This window comes from Centroberyx affinis, unplaced genomic scaffold, assembly GCF_046629955.1.
Source record: "Centroberyx affinis isolate AG114_WGS23_722 - 3 ecotype Tasmania unplaced genomic scaffold, CSIRO-AGI_Caff_v1 ptg006025l_1, whole genome shotgun sequence".
In the NCBI taxonomy this organism is placed as follows: Eukaryota; Metazoa; Chordata; class Actinopteri; order Beryciformes; family Berycidae; genus Centroberyx; species Centroberyx affinis.
The window spans coordinates 307,260-323,920 of record NW_027283064.1 but is presented as its reverse complement, the minus strand read 5'-3'; the positions used below and the strand labels follow the sequence as shown (position 1 = coordinate 323,920).

At 40.6% G+C, this 16,661-nt stretch overlaps 4 protein-coding genes across 6 annotated transcripts; 2 read left to right on the top strand and 2 right to left on the bottom strand.

The window, feature by feature from the left end:
• Nucleotides 1-2,328, bottom strand: snf8 (SNF8 subunit of ESCRT-II). 3 transcript variants are annotated; one of them, XM_071512021.1, is made up of 8 exons: nt 1,977-2,328; nt 1,822-1,872; nt 1,556-1,694; nt 1,323-1,427; nt 898-970; nt 626-767; nt 227-301; nt 1-140 (listed from the first exon to the last, which is right to left on the bottom strand). In XM_071512021.1, the coding sequence occupies exons 1-8, from the start codon at nt 2,028-2,030 to the stop codon at nt 3-5; spliced, it is 777 nt and encodes a 258-aa protein (XP_071368122.1). In that variant the 5' UTR covers nt 2,031-2,328; the 3' UTR covers nt 1-2. The 3 variants fall into 3 exon arrangements, with proteins under 3 accessions (XP_071368122.1, XP_071368123.1, XP_071368124.1); XM_071512022.1 differs by having other exon boundaries at nt 227-298; XM_071512023.1 differs by lacking the exon at nt 1,822-1,872.
• Nucleotides 2,329-5,196: 2,868 nt separating this feature from the next.
• On the top strand, nt 5,197-11,956 carry msl1b (MSL complex subunit 1b). Its single transcript, XM_071512009.1, has 9 exons — nt 5,197-5,266; nt 5,805-6,510; nt 6,670-6,866; nt 7,132-7,451; nt 7,611-7,672; nt 7,805-7,872; nt 8,302-8,426; nt 8,571-8,643; nt 8,944-11,956. Exons 2-9 carry the CDS (start codon nt 5,890-5,892, stop codon nt 9,032-9,034), a joined length of 1,557 nt encoding a protein of 518 aa, XP_071368110.1. The 5' UTR covers nt 5,197-5,266; nt 5,805-5,889; the 3' UTR covers nt 9,035-11,956.
• chmp2a (charged multivesicular body protein 2A) lies at nt 11,128-13,953 on the bottom strand. The gene is made up of 6 exons (XM_071512010.1): nt 13,808-13,953; nt 13,076-13,243; nt 12,792-12,971; nt 12,546-12,676; nt 12,389-12,450; nt 11,128-12,232 (listed from the first exon to the last, which is right to left on the bottom strand). Exons 2-6 carry the CDS (start codon nt 13,241-13,243, stop codon nt 12,111-12,113), a joined length of 663 nt encoding a protein of 220 aa, XP_071368111.1. The 5' UTR covers nt 13,808-13,953; the 3' UTR covers nt 11,128-12,110.
• Nucleotides 13,954-14,621: 668 nt separating this feature from the next.
• Nucleotides 14,622-16,405, top strand: mrm1 (mitochondrial rRNA methyltransferase 1 homolog (S. cerevisiae)). Its single transcript, XM_071512032.1, has one exon. It carries the CDS (start codon nt 14,865-14,867, stop codon nt 16,068-16,070), a length of 1,206 nt encoding a protein of 401 aa, XP_071368133.1. The 5' UTR covers nt 14,622-14,864; the 3' UTR covers nt 16,071-16,405.
• Nucleotides 16,406-16,661: the final 256 nt, after the last annotated feature.

Below are 16,661 nucleotides of genomic sequence, written 5' to 3'. Positions count from 1 at the left end.
TCTTAAGGCGTCATCTGATTGGCCTCCTCAGGTGTGACATCACGGGACGTCAGTTCAGAGAAAAGAGCCGGCAGCCAGTACTGCGGTTCTCCGGCGGCTTGAGCATCTAGCCAAGCCAATCCCTCTTTCAGCAGGTGATCCTGGGAATACGAGACATGAGTGTGAGGGTGAGGGTGATGTTGAACTTTCATAACGACCTGAAATGAGATGCCGTGCCGACACTTACCAGGACGTGACAAGCCCGCTCTTTCTCCCATTTTAGGCTCTCCTTGATCTCACTCACGGTAACGTAGCCCTTCTTCTACAAGTGGAAAAAGAAACAAACGCTGACGAAAACAAAAACCACAAAGCACCAAACAGCCATAATCTCTTATAAGTAAAATCATCATCATTTTTTGGACACATTTTGTTCAAGGCGACATGACAAAATCTGAATGCATACTGAAAATGGTGCAGAAGATAAAACTTGAATAGATGTAGGTAAAAATAAAAAAGAAGGCCTGTACTGTGTGCCTATGCTTTCTATGTTCGCACAAATAAAACTTACAGGGACACTAATAAGTGGGAGACTTGGTCAACAAGGGGGGTGGTATGTAGGCTAATTGTTCATATAGCTAAGTCTTACCTCGGCCAGCTGCAGGACTACAGTGTGGTCCATGTTGAGCTCTGCTGGGACTGACTGCACCAAGTAAGAGCCGCCAACAGGAATCATCCCAAAACCATTCCCCATGGCTTTCAGTTTCTTTATGGCTCTCACCAAGTCATCTCTGGGAAGCACCCGTTTGGTAAGTTTAATAATTGTTTCACATAAACCTGACACATGGATGTTAAATGATTCAAGAAAACTATTAATTTGGATATTGAATACTACATTATGAAGCACTGAATGAGACTCACTGGCTCACATCCTGGGCGTATTTCCCCCTTCCCTTCAATACTCTCTGATGGAGTTCATCCAAAGTAATAAGCCCTGAATGGAGATAAAAGATCAATAGGATATTTCATTCATTTACAAGCCAGTAACAACAACACTTATGGTTTTAACAGCATGCTGTTCTCCAGGATTTGATTCATTACATGGTACTGGGTTCACATGGGTAAGATATCACCAAAATACCAGGGATCAAGTTGAAATGCAAACAAAGTTGCCCATGATGGCACAAGCAAGGCTTTAGTACTTGTGTTTTCTTAAATGTGAGGAATTGGGGAAAAAAAAAATTATAAATGACTTTTTTCAGTTGATATTATGTGTGATAGATGATATTCTGCTACATGCCATGGCCACACCCACAATGATGCAAATTACGAGAATAGAACCTCACCTCCATTTCTGTGTTTCAGGGCAAGACACACTTCAATAATCTGCACACCAAGCTCATAATAGAAGTCACCAACACCAAGCATCTCTGACCAAAACCCTTTGCCAGCTGTGGAAGAAGAGGAAAAAACACTTAAGAAAGTTACATTCTACCTTAAAATACATACAAAGTGTCCAAACATGCTCCGTATCACAGAAGGGACAAGTACTGTGTATTCATAGACAAATGATTCTCACAGGCTAGTGGATCCACTCCGATGGTGGCACACATTTCCTGAAACTGAACCCTGAACTGTGAGTTCTTGCGGATTTCTTGTTTGTGTTTGCTGGCAAATTCCTCCAGGTTTGACTTGAAGGTCTCCAGCTGCTTAGACATCTGACAGGAAAACAGAAAGAACTACGTGTTAGGATTTATTCAAGAATTTCAATAATGTAGCCTGGGCTTTCACCAATATCCAAACAAACACACACACACACACACACACACACACAAACTGACTCACCTGGACAATTTGATCCTCGGCAAGAACAGTTCCTCTTTCCTTGTACTTGGCCTGGATTTAAAAATAAAATGTCACGCATGAGATACGAAAGCGTTTCTCCAACTTAAATTAACGTGAAAAAAACAAATGTGTTTCGTGTGTGTGTCATAACTTACCTCTGCAAGCTTCTTTTTGGCAATAGCTCCCGCACCCACACCTCTCCGATGCATCTTGTTGCTGTCTGGTCAAAACTACGTGTGGAATAATTATCGGTATTTGCAGAATAATATCAGGTATCGTAATGTAGGTAAATGCTGCTTACAGGGATGTTCCTTGTTAATATCACAGTAGTTCACCAGCTCTCTCAATTTTCACCTGTTTGCATAAATTCGATGACGTTATCTATCAATAGCAGCCCGATATTATATTCAGTTCAGTCAATTATGAAATGTAGCCACGAGTTTCCATGTACATTTTTACGAGATTTAATGTAACGCATGTAATCTATTGCAGCTGTTTTTATTTTGACTTTTTTTTTCAGGAACCAGGAAATAAAGTACTTCCTTGATAGTGCAACCAACAACAGATGTGAACACTGCCCCCTGGTGCCATGGCGAATATAGCAGGCCTATTAAAAAATAGTAATAAAATAAAATAAAGATAATAAAAAAAAGAATGAAAACGTATCATATACAGAGATGTAGACGCTACATTAATTCAATTGTATTAAAATACCCATTAAATTAGCCTGCCAAGATTCATGGCAGGTTTGAGATGAACTGTTTTTTGTTGAATTTGGTGTTGATAAAGCCATGGCTTTCCATCCATAACATTTGATGTGTCATTCAAATGTTTATTTTTATTCTTTCTTTGTATCTGGTGTTATATTGCTATCGATGATGGTTGTGGTGAATAATAAGGTGGCTAAACTATGACATCCAGTCAGTGATCACAATAATGCAAACAATCATCAATATGAATAAAAACAATTATATTTTCAGGAAAGGATTCATTTATCTTTGTTTTAGTTTCTTAAAAGATCCTGTCTTCATATAAGTTGCATCAGGTTGATACTACTTGATTGACTACATGATTTATATCCCTGCTTAGATATAGCCTATATATATATGTGAATAGTCATTTCACATATAATGTAAAATATTACATGTTTTTAGCAACACAAAATACAACGGCACTTACGTCAAGTCATTTCAAGTCATTTTATTTTGCTGTGCAACAATTTATGTCGTACAGAGAGAAGCGCCACAGGGCAAAATTTCACTACTCTTCTGATTCAAAATAGAAAACAAACAACTTCCAAATTTTCAAAACAGCAAGAGGCAGACATCAGCACAGGAGCCATCTTGAGTTGTTTGACTTTCCTAAGCGTCACTGGACCTTGTTGGAGCCTAATGACAGAGTTACATTGTGAGAAGTGATGGTATTGAACACAGTAAGGCAGATCAGTTTATACAATAATAAACACAGTATCATGAGACAAAGTCATATGAAAGCCATATAAAGGTACTTAAAAAGGGAAAACACACCTAGATCTTCCTCCTCTGTTTCTCATGCAGAGTGAGCTTCAGGAGGTCGTTGTACTGACGCTCCTCTGGATCTTCTTCCACAGTGTTGGGCCTGTAACAGCATTTCATTGCTTTTATAAGTGCATTCTATTGTTTTTGCGATAAGTCTTTTGCTGTAGATTCAGTGACTTACTCGCTTTTCTTCTCCCTTTGGTTGAGCAAGAAATTGACAAAATTTTTCTGCACCATAGAATCCATGATTTTGCTGATGTCACTGGCAATGGTCGACTCAGCATATCTTCTCCCTAGGCGCTGCTCATTGACAGTGAGACTTGACATGCTGACAGAGATAAAAACCACATGAGCAATATTGTTCTCCCTGTATTCCCTCAGCAGTGATGGGCTACCAGAGGAGGAATACTGACAGCACTGTTAGAGAAAATGTTAAATGAACATAGTTTATACAAACTACACTGGCATAAGACAAATGTGCCTATACTTAGTAGCCTACTTTTATAATATCAACCATCACTTTCAGTAGAAGCTAACCTGAGACCAAAACAAGGACAGATGGGGATATCAGCCTACAACAAACCAACCACCACTGCTACAGAAAATATTAAGTAAACTCACTATGGATTATTACTGAAGTTAACAGCTAACAAATAACCTTGGCTTAAAAAATAAGCATTTTAGAGTGCACAAGTGTTTGAGTTATTGATATGTAAAAATGGAGTCATGGCTTTTAGAGATGAAAACATTCAACATATGAAGATTAAACAAATTTAGAGCACGTCAGCCTTGTGAGACTAACCCTGTCTCCTCAGGTTGGGCCCTGGCCTCGGCATGCAGCACCCCAAACAGGCAGAAGACCACCAGTTCACACAGCACCAGCTTCATGATGGCTTTGATGCAAAAAGACAGAGAACATTACAAATCAGATGAAAGTTGATCTGGGATACAGCCTGAATATCTGTTTTGTCTCATTGGTTAGCATAAGTCTGTGATCACTGTGTGAAGTCATTTTGGGAAAATCATGATCTCACAACAGTACAATATGAGTACAACATGCTAAAACAATACATAGCAGAGACAAGAACAAATACATGAAACTTTTTTTGCCTTACCTTTAAAATGGAGATACATCTAGGATGTGTACAGTGAGATTTACTTCAGCTACTTAACCTGGTGAGTTGCCTTGAGAGTTGAGACGCTGGCCTTTTATACAGTTTCTCAGATGTAATTTGTGTCATAGCAGGAAAATTAGCAAGAAAAACATTTTAGTTCCACCACATTAAAGCATTAATGAGACACGAGCAGGCACAGGTGACTACTGATAAGCAGCACTGTAATAAATGTGGTGAATTCAGGGTTATTTTCCCACTCTCTTTAGAAAGACATTTAAAACACTCTATATTGCAGTTAACAACCCAAAGGAAACATTCATGGACCATTAAACTAATCAAAATGTGCCACTTCGGCAGGAAATGAAAAAAGTAATTGCTTGTTGATAATACTGAATGATAAAGGGGAAAGTGTAAACTCTTTAATAGCAGGATGTCTGTTTGAAGGTTCTTATGGCAAGAAATGTCCTACTGGAAAATAAGATCTGCCCTTCAGAGCAGAAATATACAATGCTTGCTGGTCATATGGTGACGTGTCTGTCAAGCAACAGTTTGGCATCTTTTACTGTTCCACAGGCGCGTCACACCAATTTAACATTCCTTAATTGGACAAACAGAGTCTAATATACCACTTATATTTTTGTGATAGCCTGTAGAGCTCGGGTTCCCCCTACTGCCACCCTTCTGTATGGGAACGTTCAAAACACAAGAAATGGCCATCCAGCAAATTACGCATGCGCAGTTGTCGGCGCTTTAAAACAAGTCTTGAGGAGGGAACATGAAGGCACTTGCAGGTGGGATTGAATAATACCAACGGTAAGATAGAAACATAATTGCATATTCTTTTAAAACAGTGCTATCCCAACTACGGTTGTTGTGACGTGGTTGTTACCGTCTTGCTCCGGACGCGCATTTTGTCAGTAAGCTAGCTAGCTAACATTAGCCTGCCTAGCTGTTATTGTTTTTCATGATTTCGCGAGAACCAAAATGGAGGAGATGGCTGCTGCCAGTGTCCTACGCAGCCACTCCCGAGTCCTTGTTTGAAGCTCTGATACAGGAAAGCGAGCTCAGGCGCCTAAATGGGGCTAATTCTTTCCAAACTGCCTAGCTAGTCACCAAGTTAGCGTCTGTGTGTTCTCTCCTGCAATGCTAATTTAGCTTAGCTTGCATTTCAAATCCAGCCAGCAATTCTTTGGAAAAGGATGCCCGGGTTCAGGCGCAGTCTGATGTTAACGTTAGTTTTCTTTGGCTGGTCCAAGTATCAGTAATGTTTGCATATCTTTTGCTCTCAGTTCAGTATGCTTTCAACTAAGCAGCTCACGTTAACACACCAAATGTGTTCTTTGTTTTGCAGGGTAAAAGCCAATAACTTAACACGGGAAGCAGCTGTTAAGTTACACCGCCGAGACGTTGCAGAATGAGAAGTCGTTGTGTTCGCCATGACTCTGAGATCGACGCTGTATCCTAATACGGGATTCAAGCTGAACGCTGACACGATCGACTTTGAGAAAACGCATATTGGGTCCGCTACTGTGAGTCCTATAAGTCTCAAGAGGGAGTCTTGTGACTTTGTTATAGATGTTCAAGACGTACAGGGGGGCGAGATCCCCAGCAAATCAAAAGACTTAGACCAGAATTACACAACAAGCAAAGTTGCCCGCGCTGCCACAGTTGCAGAAGTAGTTCAAGGAGACAATAAAACTGTGGGGATATTGTCCCCTGTCAGACAAATGGGGGGTGAGGGAACCCCAGTGAAAGGTAAACCCCTCTCCATTGACAATATGGATAACCCTCAGATGGTTTTAAACAATAACCCCAAGGATGCTGGTGCTGATGAGAGTGCGAAGGGGGTTGTCCCTGGAGTCCTTGGCTCTGCATCCATTGAACTCAGCTCTGAGGGCAAGTGGAGGAACATCAGGAAAACCCCTGCAAATCCCCACACACAAGCCAACTGCCTCCGACAGATTCTTCTCCTCCAACTGGACCTCATTGAACAACAGCAGCAACAGCTGCAGTCAAAGGACAAGGAGATCGATGAGCTCAAAGCAGACAAGGAGACGGTGTGTACAATTTCTTTTAGCAAGTACTGGTATGTGGTATGGTATTTTATGTGTTGACTTGTTAATAGTAGCATTTAATTCATTATGTATTTTGTCACAAAATGTAATTTTTACTCTGCATATTACTAAGTTGTTTGCCCATGTCCTCTTCATTTGCAGCTGCTTGCACGTATTGAGCGCATGGAGCGTCGCCTGCAGCTCACAAGGAAGGACCCACGCGACAAGCGCCTTTTCCAGCCCTTGGAGCCATGGACCCCTGATAAAGAGGACATGTGGGATCTGGATGTAGTGGAGAGTCCGCAACCCAACTCATCCACGCCACTCCACTTTGGTCGGGGCGGCAAAGGTCAAAAGAGGTAAATAAAATAATGGCAGACACCGTACTGGACTTTGCTCATATGCTTCATGCGGGGAATCAAACCCCAATAATGAAATGCATGCAGAAAAAAGGGAAAAAAGGGCCTGTCACAGTTCATTTACCAACATGTTGTGAAATAATTTGTTTCAGTCAGATATTTTTTTTTTTTTTTTAAAAGATGCAGCATTCAAGACTAAGTTTCTTGTCATGTAGGTCAATCAAAATCACCATCAACCACTAAATGTTTTGCTTTGCTCACACAGGAAATCTTGTTTTGGAGACTCAAAACTCCAGAAATCACGGGGCAAGAGTTCCAAACTCAGCCCCCAGAAGTCCGACAGTCAGCCCGGCTCTCCGTATCAAAGGGATCTGCGTAGTAAGGAGACTCCAGAGAAGACGGGGCCTGGGAGGTCGGGGTCAGAAAAGGACCTTTTGCTCCCAACCAAAGAGGAGCCTGAGTTCAATTTTGAGATGGAAGAGCTGCCCTTCATGTCCACCACAGAGATGTACCTCTGTTGCTGGCATCAGCCTCCCCTGTCCCCTCTGCGTGAGACTTCCCCTAAAAAGGAGGAAGATGTGGCCAGTGAGTGGACTCCTCGAGTAGTATATGATATACTGGTTGTTCGTAATGAGTCGAGTTAATCCTGTTAATAATGATTATGAGCTTGAACAGTACTTTACTTTTTTATCCATGAGTAATGGCCTTTTTCTCTTTTTTCATCGTTCTTTCAATACTTTCTAGTTCCATCCTGGAGGGAAAACTGTATAGAGCCGTTGGGTGAGACATCCAGTAACATCCCAGAGGTGAGACACATCAGTATGAACCAAACAACAATTTTACCCCGTGTTTGGACAGTTGTCTGACAATAGATCCAAAATTGCACAACTTTACCACAGTTATGATTTATGTGTGTTAACTTGTGTCTTTCTATCAAGGCGCTGGATGACAATGTGTTTTTGAAGCGTCACTTGAAGCTAGAGTTGGATGAGAAGAGGAGGAAAAGGTACATATCACTGACAGCAGTTAATACCTTTGAGCCTTTTGATAAATATTCCCTTGAAGAGTTTTGACCCTAATATATACTTTGACCGTGACCTTTTTATATATACAATATCAAACTTTGAGGATGAATTATACATGTTGTTTTTTTAAATAAGTTTTAAAAAAATTTGAAAAAGTAATTGTATGCAGTTTGACTATTTGTATCATTTAGTAATCTAAGGATAGGACTGATTGAATGTGTGGAATAACATAGTGCCCAGCCTGTGGTGAAGTCTGTTTGCTGCAAATGAATAGTCTTCTGGCACCAAAGAACACATGTGACCTCCCAGCTGTACTACAGTCTTTGGGAGCTACTTTGATTTTGGTGTTACTCTGACCTTCTTTCTTACTCTCCCTGTCTCTTTTTTAAATTCATCTTCTGTGTTTGCAGATGGGACATTCAGCGAATCAGAGAGCAGCGCATGTTCCAGCGTTTGCAACAGCGCATGAACAAGAAGAAGGTTATCCCGGATATTGAGCCAGAGCTTTCGTCTTTCTATCCTGACACTGAAGATGGTACATGTGCTTTGTTTAATACCCAATAGCTGAGTGAAATTTGGTGCAATTTAGTGTCAGTGATTTGATATTTTGTGTGAGTTTTTGTTGTTTTGTTTTAATGAATTACTCAACTTTTTAACTGACTTCTTTTCTCTCTACCAGTTGAATCTATAGTCATCACCCCCTTTCTGCCTGTGGTTGCATTTGGCCGGCCACTACCAAAACTCACACAACAGTAAGTTGGAACAGCATTTGTGTTTTACTTAAATTCTCTGTCCTGTTATGTTTGCTGTGTGGTCAGCTAATGCAGACATGATCCACACAGTTATTACAGTCAATGTTGCATGCATTAAATTCTAAAATTAAATTTTAATTAAGATTTTGAGCCTTTATATTGACCAGTGAAGTCTTAAAATCACTTCCAAAATGAAACCTACCCTGCTACCTCTGCATAAACAAGAAAGGCTGAATACTCAGTTTCTAAATTGTTAAATGAAAAATAAAGTCAAATGTGTGAATGGGATCTTCCTTCCAGGAATTTTGAGTTGCCTTGGCTGGATGACCGAAGCCGATGCCGCATCGAGGTGCCCAAAAAACACACACCTCACCGGACCTGCCGGAAGTGAAATGCATGTGGCGTTAACGAAGAAGAGATGCCACTCCATGCCCAGATCTGAGATGCTACAGTGTCTTCTCTGGGAAAAGACTGTCAGCAGTTGCTCTCGCTTTCAGTCTGTGGAAGAGTAAATGACCGTCTCTAGTCTCAACCTGCAGACCAGCTGATCTCTAGCAGAATGTGGAGAAAGATGGGGATTGAGAGATAGCTGCACCATCAGTTAACCTTGTTAGTTTTGGCCCCATTTATACCTCTGAAAAGGAGACTAAGTGCTTGATGCCACAAGATTACAGTCCCCTTGTTGACAGCTATTGAAGATAAAGCATCTTCCAGTTGTATTTGTTCTAAAAAGAAAATGTACCAACAGTTATATGCATGTCTTGTGACACGTTTCAAATACATTTTGTAGCAGCTGTGCCATCCTAAATTGATTTTATTACATGAATGTGAGTAGTTTGTATCACTTTTTGAAATTAGTACTACATGGTTGCATAGTCAAATGGGCAGGACAAACTGGGGGCTCTAATCTTGAGAGTATTTATTTTAAAAGGTTCTGTTGCCATTCTGACTGAAAAGTAGAGCTTGAAATGTACAGTATGAGCAATATTGCTACAACTAGCCAGTTGCTCTGGATACTCCTACCATACTCATTTTCTCTGCCTAAATGAAAAATGTCTAAATTTGACTGTATCGTGCTGTCTGTGTATTGACTATATTATTTGTTGTGCTCACACAACTCAAACAAGATTTTATCAGTGTATACTGTGGTGTGATATCAAGAGGTTTGATCCACACGCAGAATGATTTCATATCGAAATTGCGATTCTTGAGCCAATACAAGGTAAGGAAAAACTTGACACAAGGCAACGTACTTTGGTAAGAGATGTTCTGAATTGTCCATACTTTGCTGGGTCAATCTGCAAGTTAGCCAGGTGGTTAAATTGGCGTGAATCCCCGTGTTCCTCTGTTCCGTTCTGTTTCCATTGGTTTGGTTTTATATGTGAGTTGCATGGGCTCTCTTGAGCTGTTAAACCTGTTCCAAAAAGATGGTAGCATGGCATACCTCTGAATCGAGCATTGTCTCTGCTCACTGGAATTCAAAAGATGAATAATATGTTTGAATTTTTGAAAGCATGACTTCTGGCCGCTTTATTCAATGAGCACTGCCGTGTTCGACCTGAACAGCCTTATCTTAAGGTGATCCGAGAATAACAAAGCAAAGTTTTGTTCTTCATTTTTGTGTTTCCAGTCTTTACAATGCTTAAATGCAGTAAATATTAGGCTACTTATGTGTATGCATTGGTCTCTAAGGATGCAATTATCCAACATTCAAGGGAACCAGTTTAGAACATAATAAGCTCTCTAGCTGTAGTTATAGCTGTGTCCACCAGTATGCTCTTTAACAAGCTGCCAGTTATCTTTACCTCTCTGAGTTACTCTTGTTAAAATGTACAATCGCAGTTTGATTTCTGGCAATGTTTCGCTTCTTCACTGCGTTTGCTCAACCGTTTTACATATGACGCAATGGCTTCTCTGCCTCTTCAATACAACTGACAAGCAAATGTGTAGGCAGATTTTGGAAATACAAAACTGGTCGTCTGTACATAGCTTTCAGAAACAAATGTTGTACATAAAGAAAACATGGCTGTTATTTTTTTATTATTTAATGTTGAAGTGTTGAGTACATTCAATATTGTTCTATAATGATTGTATGTTGACAAAAAATTGACAGTTTTGAAAGTTCAGATTTTTTTGGAATAAAATGATTAACATGTCTATAATATGTAGATTGGTTGTCTAAGATTTTGGTTTGTTAAAATTACTAGGTGTAGTGGCAAACAAAATGTGACTGATGTATGTACAGCAACTCTGTTATAGCTCAAGGTCAGTGACAACAGCAGAATGCATATGGATGAAATTAACTAGATTCGTCTTGGCACATATCCATAGAAAATCTTAAGAACGAGAGAACTGATCTGGGATCATTAGTTAGTTGATAACTGTATAAACTTCATCATTACTAACTTTGATGATAAACATGGGCCCAGGTTTGCCTTTTTTTCAGAAGACTACCACCTCTAATCATTCAGACAGACAATTAGACTGGTTGTGAAATCTGAAAAAAAATGTTTATTGAATAAAGAAAAGCAAAAGTAGGACACAATTTCTCAAAAATATCAACACCACCCTTTATCAACCTTTTGGTAAGAATCCTGCTGATCTCAAAAACGCCACTGATAAAGGGTTGTTACACACCAGGCACCATGCGGTGAGTGCCCTTCCATTGTACATGTACCTCTGATGAAGATGAGTCGATTGGGGCATAGCTCTCTTTATCCGTCATCCTATTTTCATATTTTTGTAAAATACACTGTCCTATTATTAGTCATTTTACACACAAAAAACAAAGGATGTTCAGATAATCTACTGACACTTTTTGTACACCATCCATGGTCCTAGACCCTGACAACTGCCCTGATCCTCTACTATGTATTACTGTGTGACAAACTCCCACAAATAATCAAACTAAATCAAAAGCTAACAAAAAGAATACATCAGCAGTAAACCTTAACATGTTTTACCCGATGACGTGGATGCCCAAAAACACCAAACTAGCCTGATGTACAAAAAGTGCTGATATTTGTATATGCCAAACATATAAAATATCCACTTATATAATATTGACTTTCATTTTACCTTTGGGTTCATTAAAACATTTTGTAATTAGTGTTAAATAGTGAAAACAACATGCCATTGGGAGTTCTTACGTACACACTCTGTGCAACAAATTTTCACTTTCAGATAAAAATGCTTCATTTGGCAGTCTTAAATGAGACAAGAATTCACTAGGTCTATGGATGATAATGATCCTTGTAGGTTTGTTGATAAAATACATACTTCACGCATATAATGGAAATACCTCAAACAAAAAGCCGTATACCTTTATAACATAGACAGTTTACTGAAACCACCAGTGTTCTTCCACCCTTTCCTTCCAAAGAAATCTAGATACAGAAATCCAAGTACAACTGTGTCTGTATTAACACCCCAGCCAAAGTGCGCGTATCTTGACAGTTACTATGTTTTCAGTCTCTCCGGAGATTATTCAGCCGCTCCTCCAGATCAGCGTCTGCGTCTGCCAGGGCGGCTTGGGGCTCCGCCTTCTTTCCACCGGCCACCGACAGGCTTCCTCCGGTGGATGGCAGATCTGGAATGAACACAACAGAAACTCAATGGTATGAACATACGCAGCACCTTAATAAATGTAATGTATTGGACAAAAGACAAGGTGAATATACTGTACATAGACTTTTCATAACTGTTCTTGAAGCTCTTTTCAAGCACAATACTACATTTTCCTTACTTGACAGTTCGTCGGACAGATTAAGACCCAGCTCATCCAGCACTTGGGATACGATGGCGTCACTGTACATGAAGCAGAGGCAGAATTAATGATTTATGAAAACAGTTTTACACAAGCACAGACTAAATAGTCCTATAGTCAACAGTCAATCCCCTACCTCTCCTCTTCATCGTCCTCATCACCCATGGCGTCATCTATTGCGTCATTCATCATCTCCTCCTTCATGTCCATGATTTCACTCTGTCGCTCAAACTCCATCATGATCTTCTGAATCTGAGGCATTTTCAGCTGTGTAAATGAAATAAATAGAGTGTGATGCTTTAAACGTTTACCCATTGTTTCTTACCATTTGCAATATGTTTGCTATGACTGTCAAATGCTGATTATGAGGATGAGAGCTGACCTGTCTGTTCATGGTGGCCATGGCTTTGGTGACGCCTTTCATCGCCTGTGCCATGCTGTTGTTGGACTTGAGAGTCTGAATCTTGAGACTGACTGCCTGGATGTTGGCTCTCATCATGATGAACTTCTTAACGTAGCGCCTTGTGCGAACCAAGTCCTTGGCCATGATCTTGACAGCATCCTGCAATGATTAACAATAAATACACAAGACAATTCATTACACCTGTGATTCATCAAAACTATGATTCTCCTTTTATCAACTGCTTTTCTTTCCCTTCCTCTCACCATTTGTCCCTGTTTGGCCATTTTCTTTATGTCGGCAATGATTTTCTTCTCCTGTTGCTCCAGTCTTTGTCGCTCTCTGTCCAGATCTCTCATGGCTCGGTTGAGTGCCCTCTGGTTCTGTCGCAGCATCTCCTCTGGGGTCCTCCTCTTCCCAAACAGGAACTCCATCTTTAAAAAAAAGTCAAAGTCAAAAACTGTCAAACTAAATAGGTACTGTCATATACACCAAGCCCTTCCGCCATGTTTTTCTTTTTCTTTTTCTTTTGTTTTATCCTGTCACCAGACAGCCACAAAACCCACAGTAACAGTTCCAATACTAAGTTGTGAAAATATTAAAGATTCTCCACTTGGCCATTTCTGTCCATTTAAAACATAATGAACGCAACCGAAACACTGAAAACAATGGAAACTCCCTGCCCTGCTGGTAGTTATGACACATAGCTTTTAGATCAGTCACTATCTAGCACTGCGCTTCAATAAGTAGCGACATTAACCCTGCCAGTAAAGTCGCCTGTTTCTTGTACTATTTGACTCAACTGTTAGCTATGTGACTAGAGGCCTGTTTCAAATGCTGGGCGCACCAGCACCTTGGCTAATCTCTGCTTTTAGCGATATTTTAGCTCCTTTATTTTCTTCTGAACACCTCTGAACAGCCTCTCTGGCTACAGCTAGCTAGCCCAAGTTACTAAAATCAGCTGTCAAAAAGTCAATCCTCCCTTGATTTAGTCTCACCGTGTAAGGGACTTGTCGTGAGACGACGGTAATCCAGAAAGTATATAGTGTTTAAGACGTCTTCACTGACTTCAACTCGACAAATTTTAACGATTATTTGTTTTCTTTCACACACTTCCGCATTAAGGTAGCTTCACTTCCAGGAAGTGACGTCTGTTTGTCACGCATAAATAGATTTTCGATTTATCGCCAGTGTCAAGCCAACCAGAACAAAGATGCATAAAGACAGTCACTGCTTTCAAAATAAAACCCCTATTGACGAACAACGACGTTGTCGTTTTAACGTTTTAATAACTAATACAAAATAGCAGCGAGAAAAAAAGATTAGATTTAAATATTAATATGTATTAAATTAAATATAGTAAATTAATATACCATTGTTTTTTGTTGTTGTTTTTTTCAAAAATGTAATTTCTCTTTAGGAATAATTTTGCCATTGCTATGTGTTAAAATTGACATTTTAGATAATAGATATCCGTAGTTTTCTGGTATCTCTTTTTTTTGTTTTAAGTCATATGAATTGTTTTGTCTTACCCATAAGACACTCCTGCGTACCATGTAACCATAACACAAGATATTCTTTTTAATATCTATTTAACAGCTCGGGTTTCACACCATATATAATGTAATGATTCCACTGACTGCTTTCATACGATTTTCCACACCCCAATGTTCAATTATTCATTTTTCAAAAATTACAAATTCCATGCTTTTATTTTGTAGGTGTAAGCGCTCGGCATCCGGTAATATCGTCGCTGGCTTGACGCAGCTGGATTGCACATGGTTAACACAGCAGCCCTTGAAAGGACCGCAAAAGTGGGAGCTATCGAAGTAGGTAGTGGATGTTGTTGGTGGGGAAAGCGAGTCACTGACATGTTGTCCCTTTAACAAAGATATTTAGCGAGCTAGGACGTTTTCTGAGCTTGCTAGCTATAGCTACTAAGTAATATCTGCGGACATAACATATCTGGATACATTGATTTGTCACTCAGCTTCCCCGGGATAGCTAAGTTACTCTTCCTAGAGGCTCTGGGTAGTTTCTTCTCATATTGTCAATATGTGTTCTTGGAATATTGCATATCAGCACAGGTTGCTATTTGTTTGCTGCAGAGGAATGCTCAAGCCTGTATCAAATAGAAAAGTAGGCTCTCAGTTGGCATCTTTCCATGGCACAAGTTCTCTCCTGTACCCAAAGGACAGCAGCATCACGCCTGTAGTGAGGAGACGACGCAGTGTATTAAGTAGCTCTGGTGTCCAACACACGCCTGCTGTATCTGATAGATGGCAGGACCATGAGCGGTCTAAAGCTCCGGCTCCAAGTAAAGCCTGGAAGAAAGGGATCTCAGTGCTGCAGGAGAAAAAGCCACCAGGAGATGGCCGCAGAGTGTCATCTGAGCTCAAGAAACTCAGTCTGGAGGACTTCACCGAAGAGCAGGAGAAGCCAGTAAGAGAGAAGTCAACAAAGGACTCCAAAAAAGAGAACTATGAGATTGTTTTCGGCATCTCTCCCTGCCTCTTGGCTCTTGCGCAGGGACGAAGAAAGGCCCGTAAACTGTTTGTGAAGGATGGCGAGGCTTCTCACAGGACTTCTGTGCTGCAGGTTTGCGCGGAGGCTCACAAGCGGGGGGTGCAGGTCCACCGGGTCAGTAAGAAGGATCTGGACAAGATGTCTTCTGGACATGTGCATCAAGGAGTATGTCTGCAAGCCAGTCCTCTGAGTTATCTTACCGAGGAGAGGGCCTCTGCACCCCCCAAAAAACACAATGCACCCCCACTCTGGCTCGTGCTGGATGGAATTCAGGACCCAATGAATCTTGGGGCCATTCTGCGCTCCGCTTACTTCCTTGGCGTGGACAGAGTTGCCAGCAGCCTTCGCAGTAGCTGTCCGTTGACACCAGTTGTCAGCAAGGCCAGCTCAGGTGTCATGGAAGTCATCGGGGTATACGGCTACCAAAGCCTGGAGGATATGCTGAAGTCGAAGGTGGCACAGGGCTGGCAGGCGGTCGGCACGGTGGGAGCTGAAGCGGACGAGTCACAGATTCCTGTTACTCGCTGTTCAGATTTCCGGATGACCAAACCCACGTTGTTGCTGATGGGGGGCGAGGGGGACGGCCTGTCGCAGGAGTTACTCTCTCAGTGTCAAACCCTTCTCACCATCCCAGCTCGCAGAGATTTGGTCCCTGGCATCGAGTCGCTCAATGTCTCTGTAGCTACAGGCATTCTGCTTCACTCTCTGCTGTCCACCAGGAGATCTGACAACTGATAACCAACATGACTGACTGCCTGTACACTAAGCTAGGGTGCAAAGCCTTGGATTGAGCTTGCAGCACTGTAACTATTTATGGAAAATGGAAGCTCTGCACTCATCAACATGCACAAAACTATTGTGTATATTGTGACATTTACAACAGTTTTGGTGAAGGGGGTTTGTCTATGTTATCTGATGATGTATATGAAATTGTCATAATATCTCATTGTAATATCTCATTGAGTTGCTTAAAGTATTGTTTATTTGAAACGACTATGAGATTTTGCAATTATTTGGACTGTTATACTTTTTTTTTTTAATTAAATAAGGAGTTCTCTGCAGATGTGATTGTGAATAAAATGACACTTGACACTTGTACATGCAGTATATTTTTTATTTCTAAGAAGAGATTGCATAATCTCTTCTGAAAGTCAAAGATTTATTTTATGGAAGCTAGGAAACTAACCTTTTCACCTTGGCCACAGTGGCAGATGGATTTCAAATATTACCAGCCGTCTTCACTACATTTTTTTTTATCAGTGAAAATATTATTTTGATGATATAAGAGAACCCTCTGAGGATGACTGGATAGCTGACAAAATGGCT

Coding starts and splice junctions, on each gene's coding strand:
- mrm1 (XM_071512032.1), top strand. CDS start 14,865: ATGTGTTCTTGGAATATTGCATATCAGCACAGGTTGCTATTTGTTTGC.
- msl1b (XM_071512009.1), top strand. CDS start 5,890: ATGACTCTGAGATCGACGCTGTATCCTAATACGGGATTCAAGCTGAAC. Junction 7,452..7,610: donor AAAGGAGGAAGATGTGGCCA/GTGAGTGGACTC, acceptor AATACTTTCTAG/TTCCATCCTGGAGGGAAAAC. Junction 7,873..8,301: donor GATGAGAAGAGGAGGAAAAG/GTACATATCACT, acceptor CTGTGTTTGCAG/ATGGGACATTCAGCGAATCA.
- chmp2a (XM_071512010.1), bottom strand. CDS start 13,243: ATGGAGTTCCTGTTTGGGAAGAGGAGGACCCCAGAGGAGATGCTGCGA. Junction 12,677..12,791: donor TGGCCACCATGAACAGACAG/GTCAGCTCTCAT, acceptor TCATTTACACAG/CTGAAAATGCCTCAGATTCA. Junction 12,233..12,388: donor TCTGTCCGACGAACTGTCAA/GTAAGGAAAATG, acceptor TGTTCATTCCAG/ATCTGCCATCCACCGGAGGA.
- snf8 (XM_071512021.1), bottom strand. CDS start 2,030: ATGCATCGGAGAGGTGTGGGTGCGGGAGCTATTGCCAAAAAGAAGCTT. Junction 971..1,322: donor CCTGAAACACAGAAATGGAG/GTGAGGTTCTAT, acceptor ATCTCCATTCAG/GGCTTATTACTTTGGATGAA. Junction 302..625: donor TAGTCCTGCAGCTGGCCGAG/GTAAGACTTAGC, acceptor TTCCACTTGTAG/AAGAAGGGCTACGTTACCGT.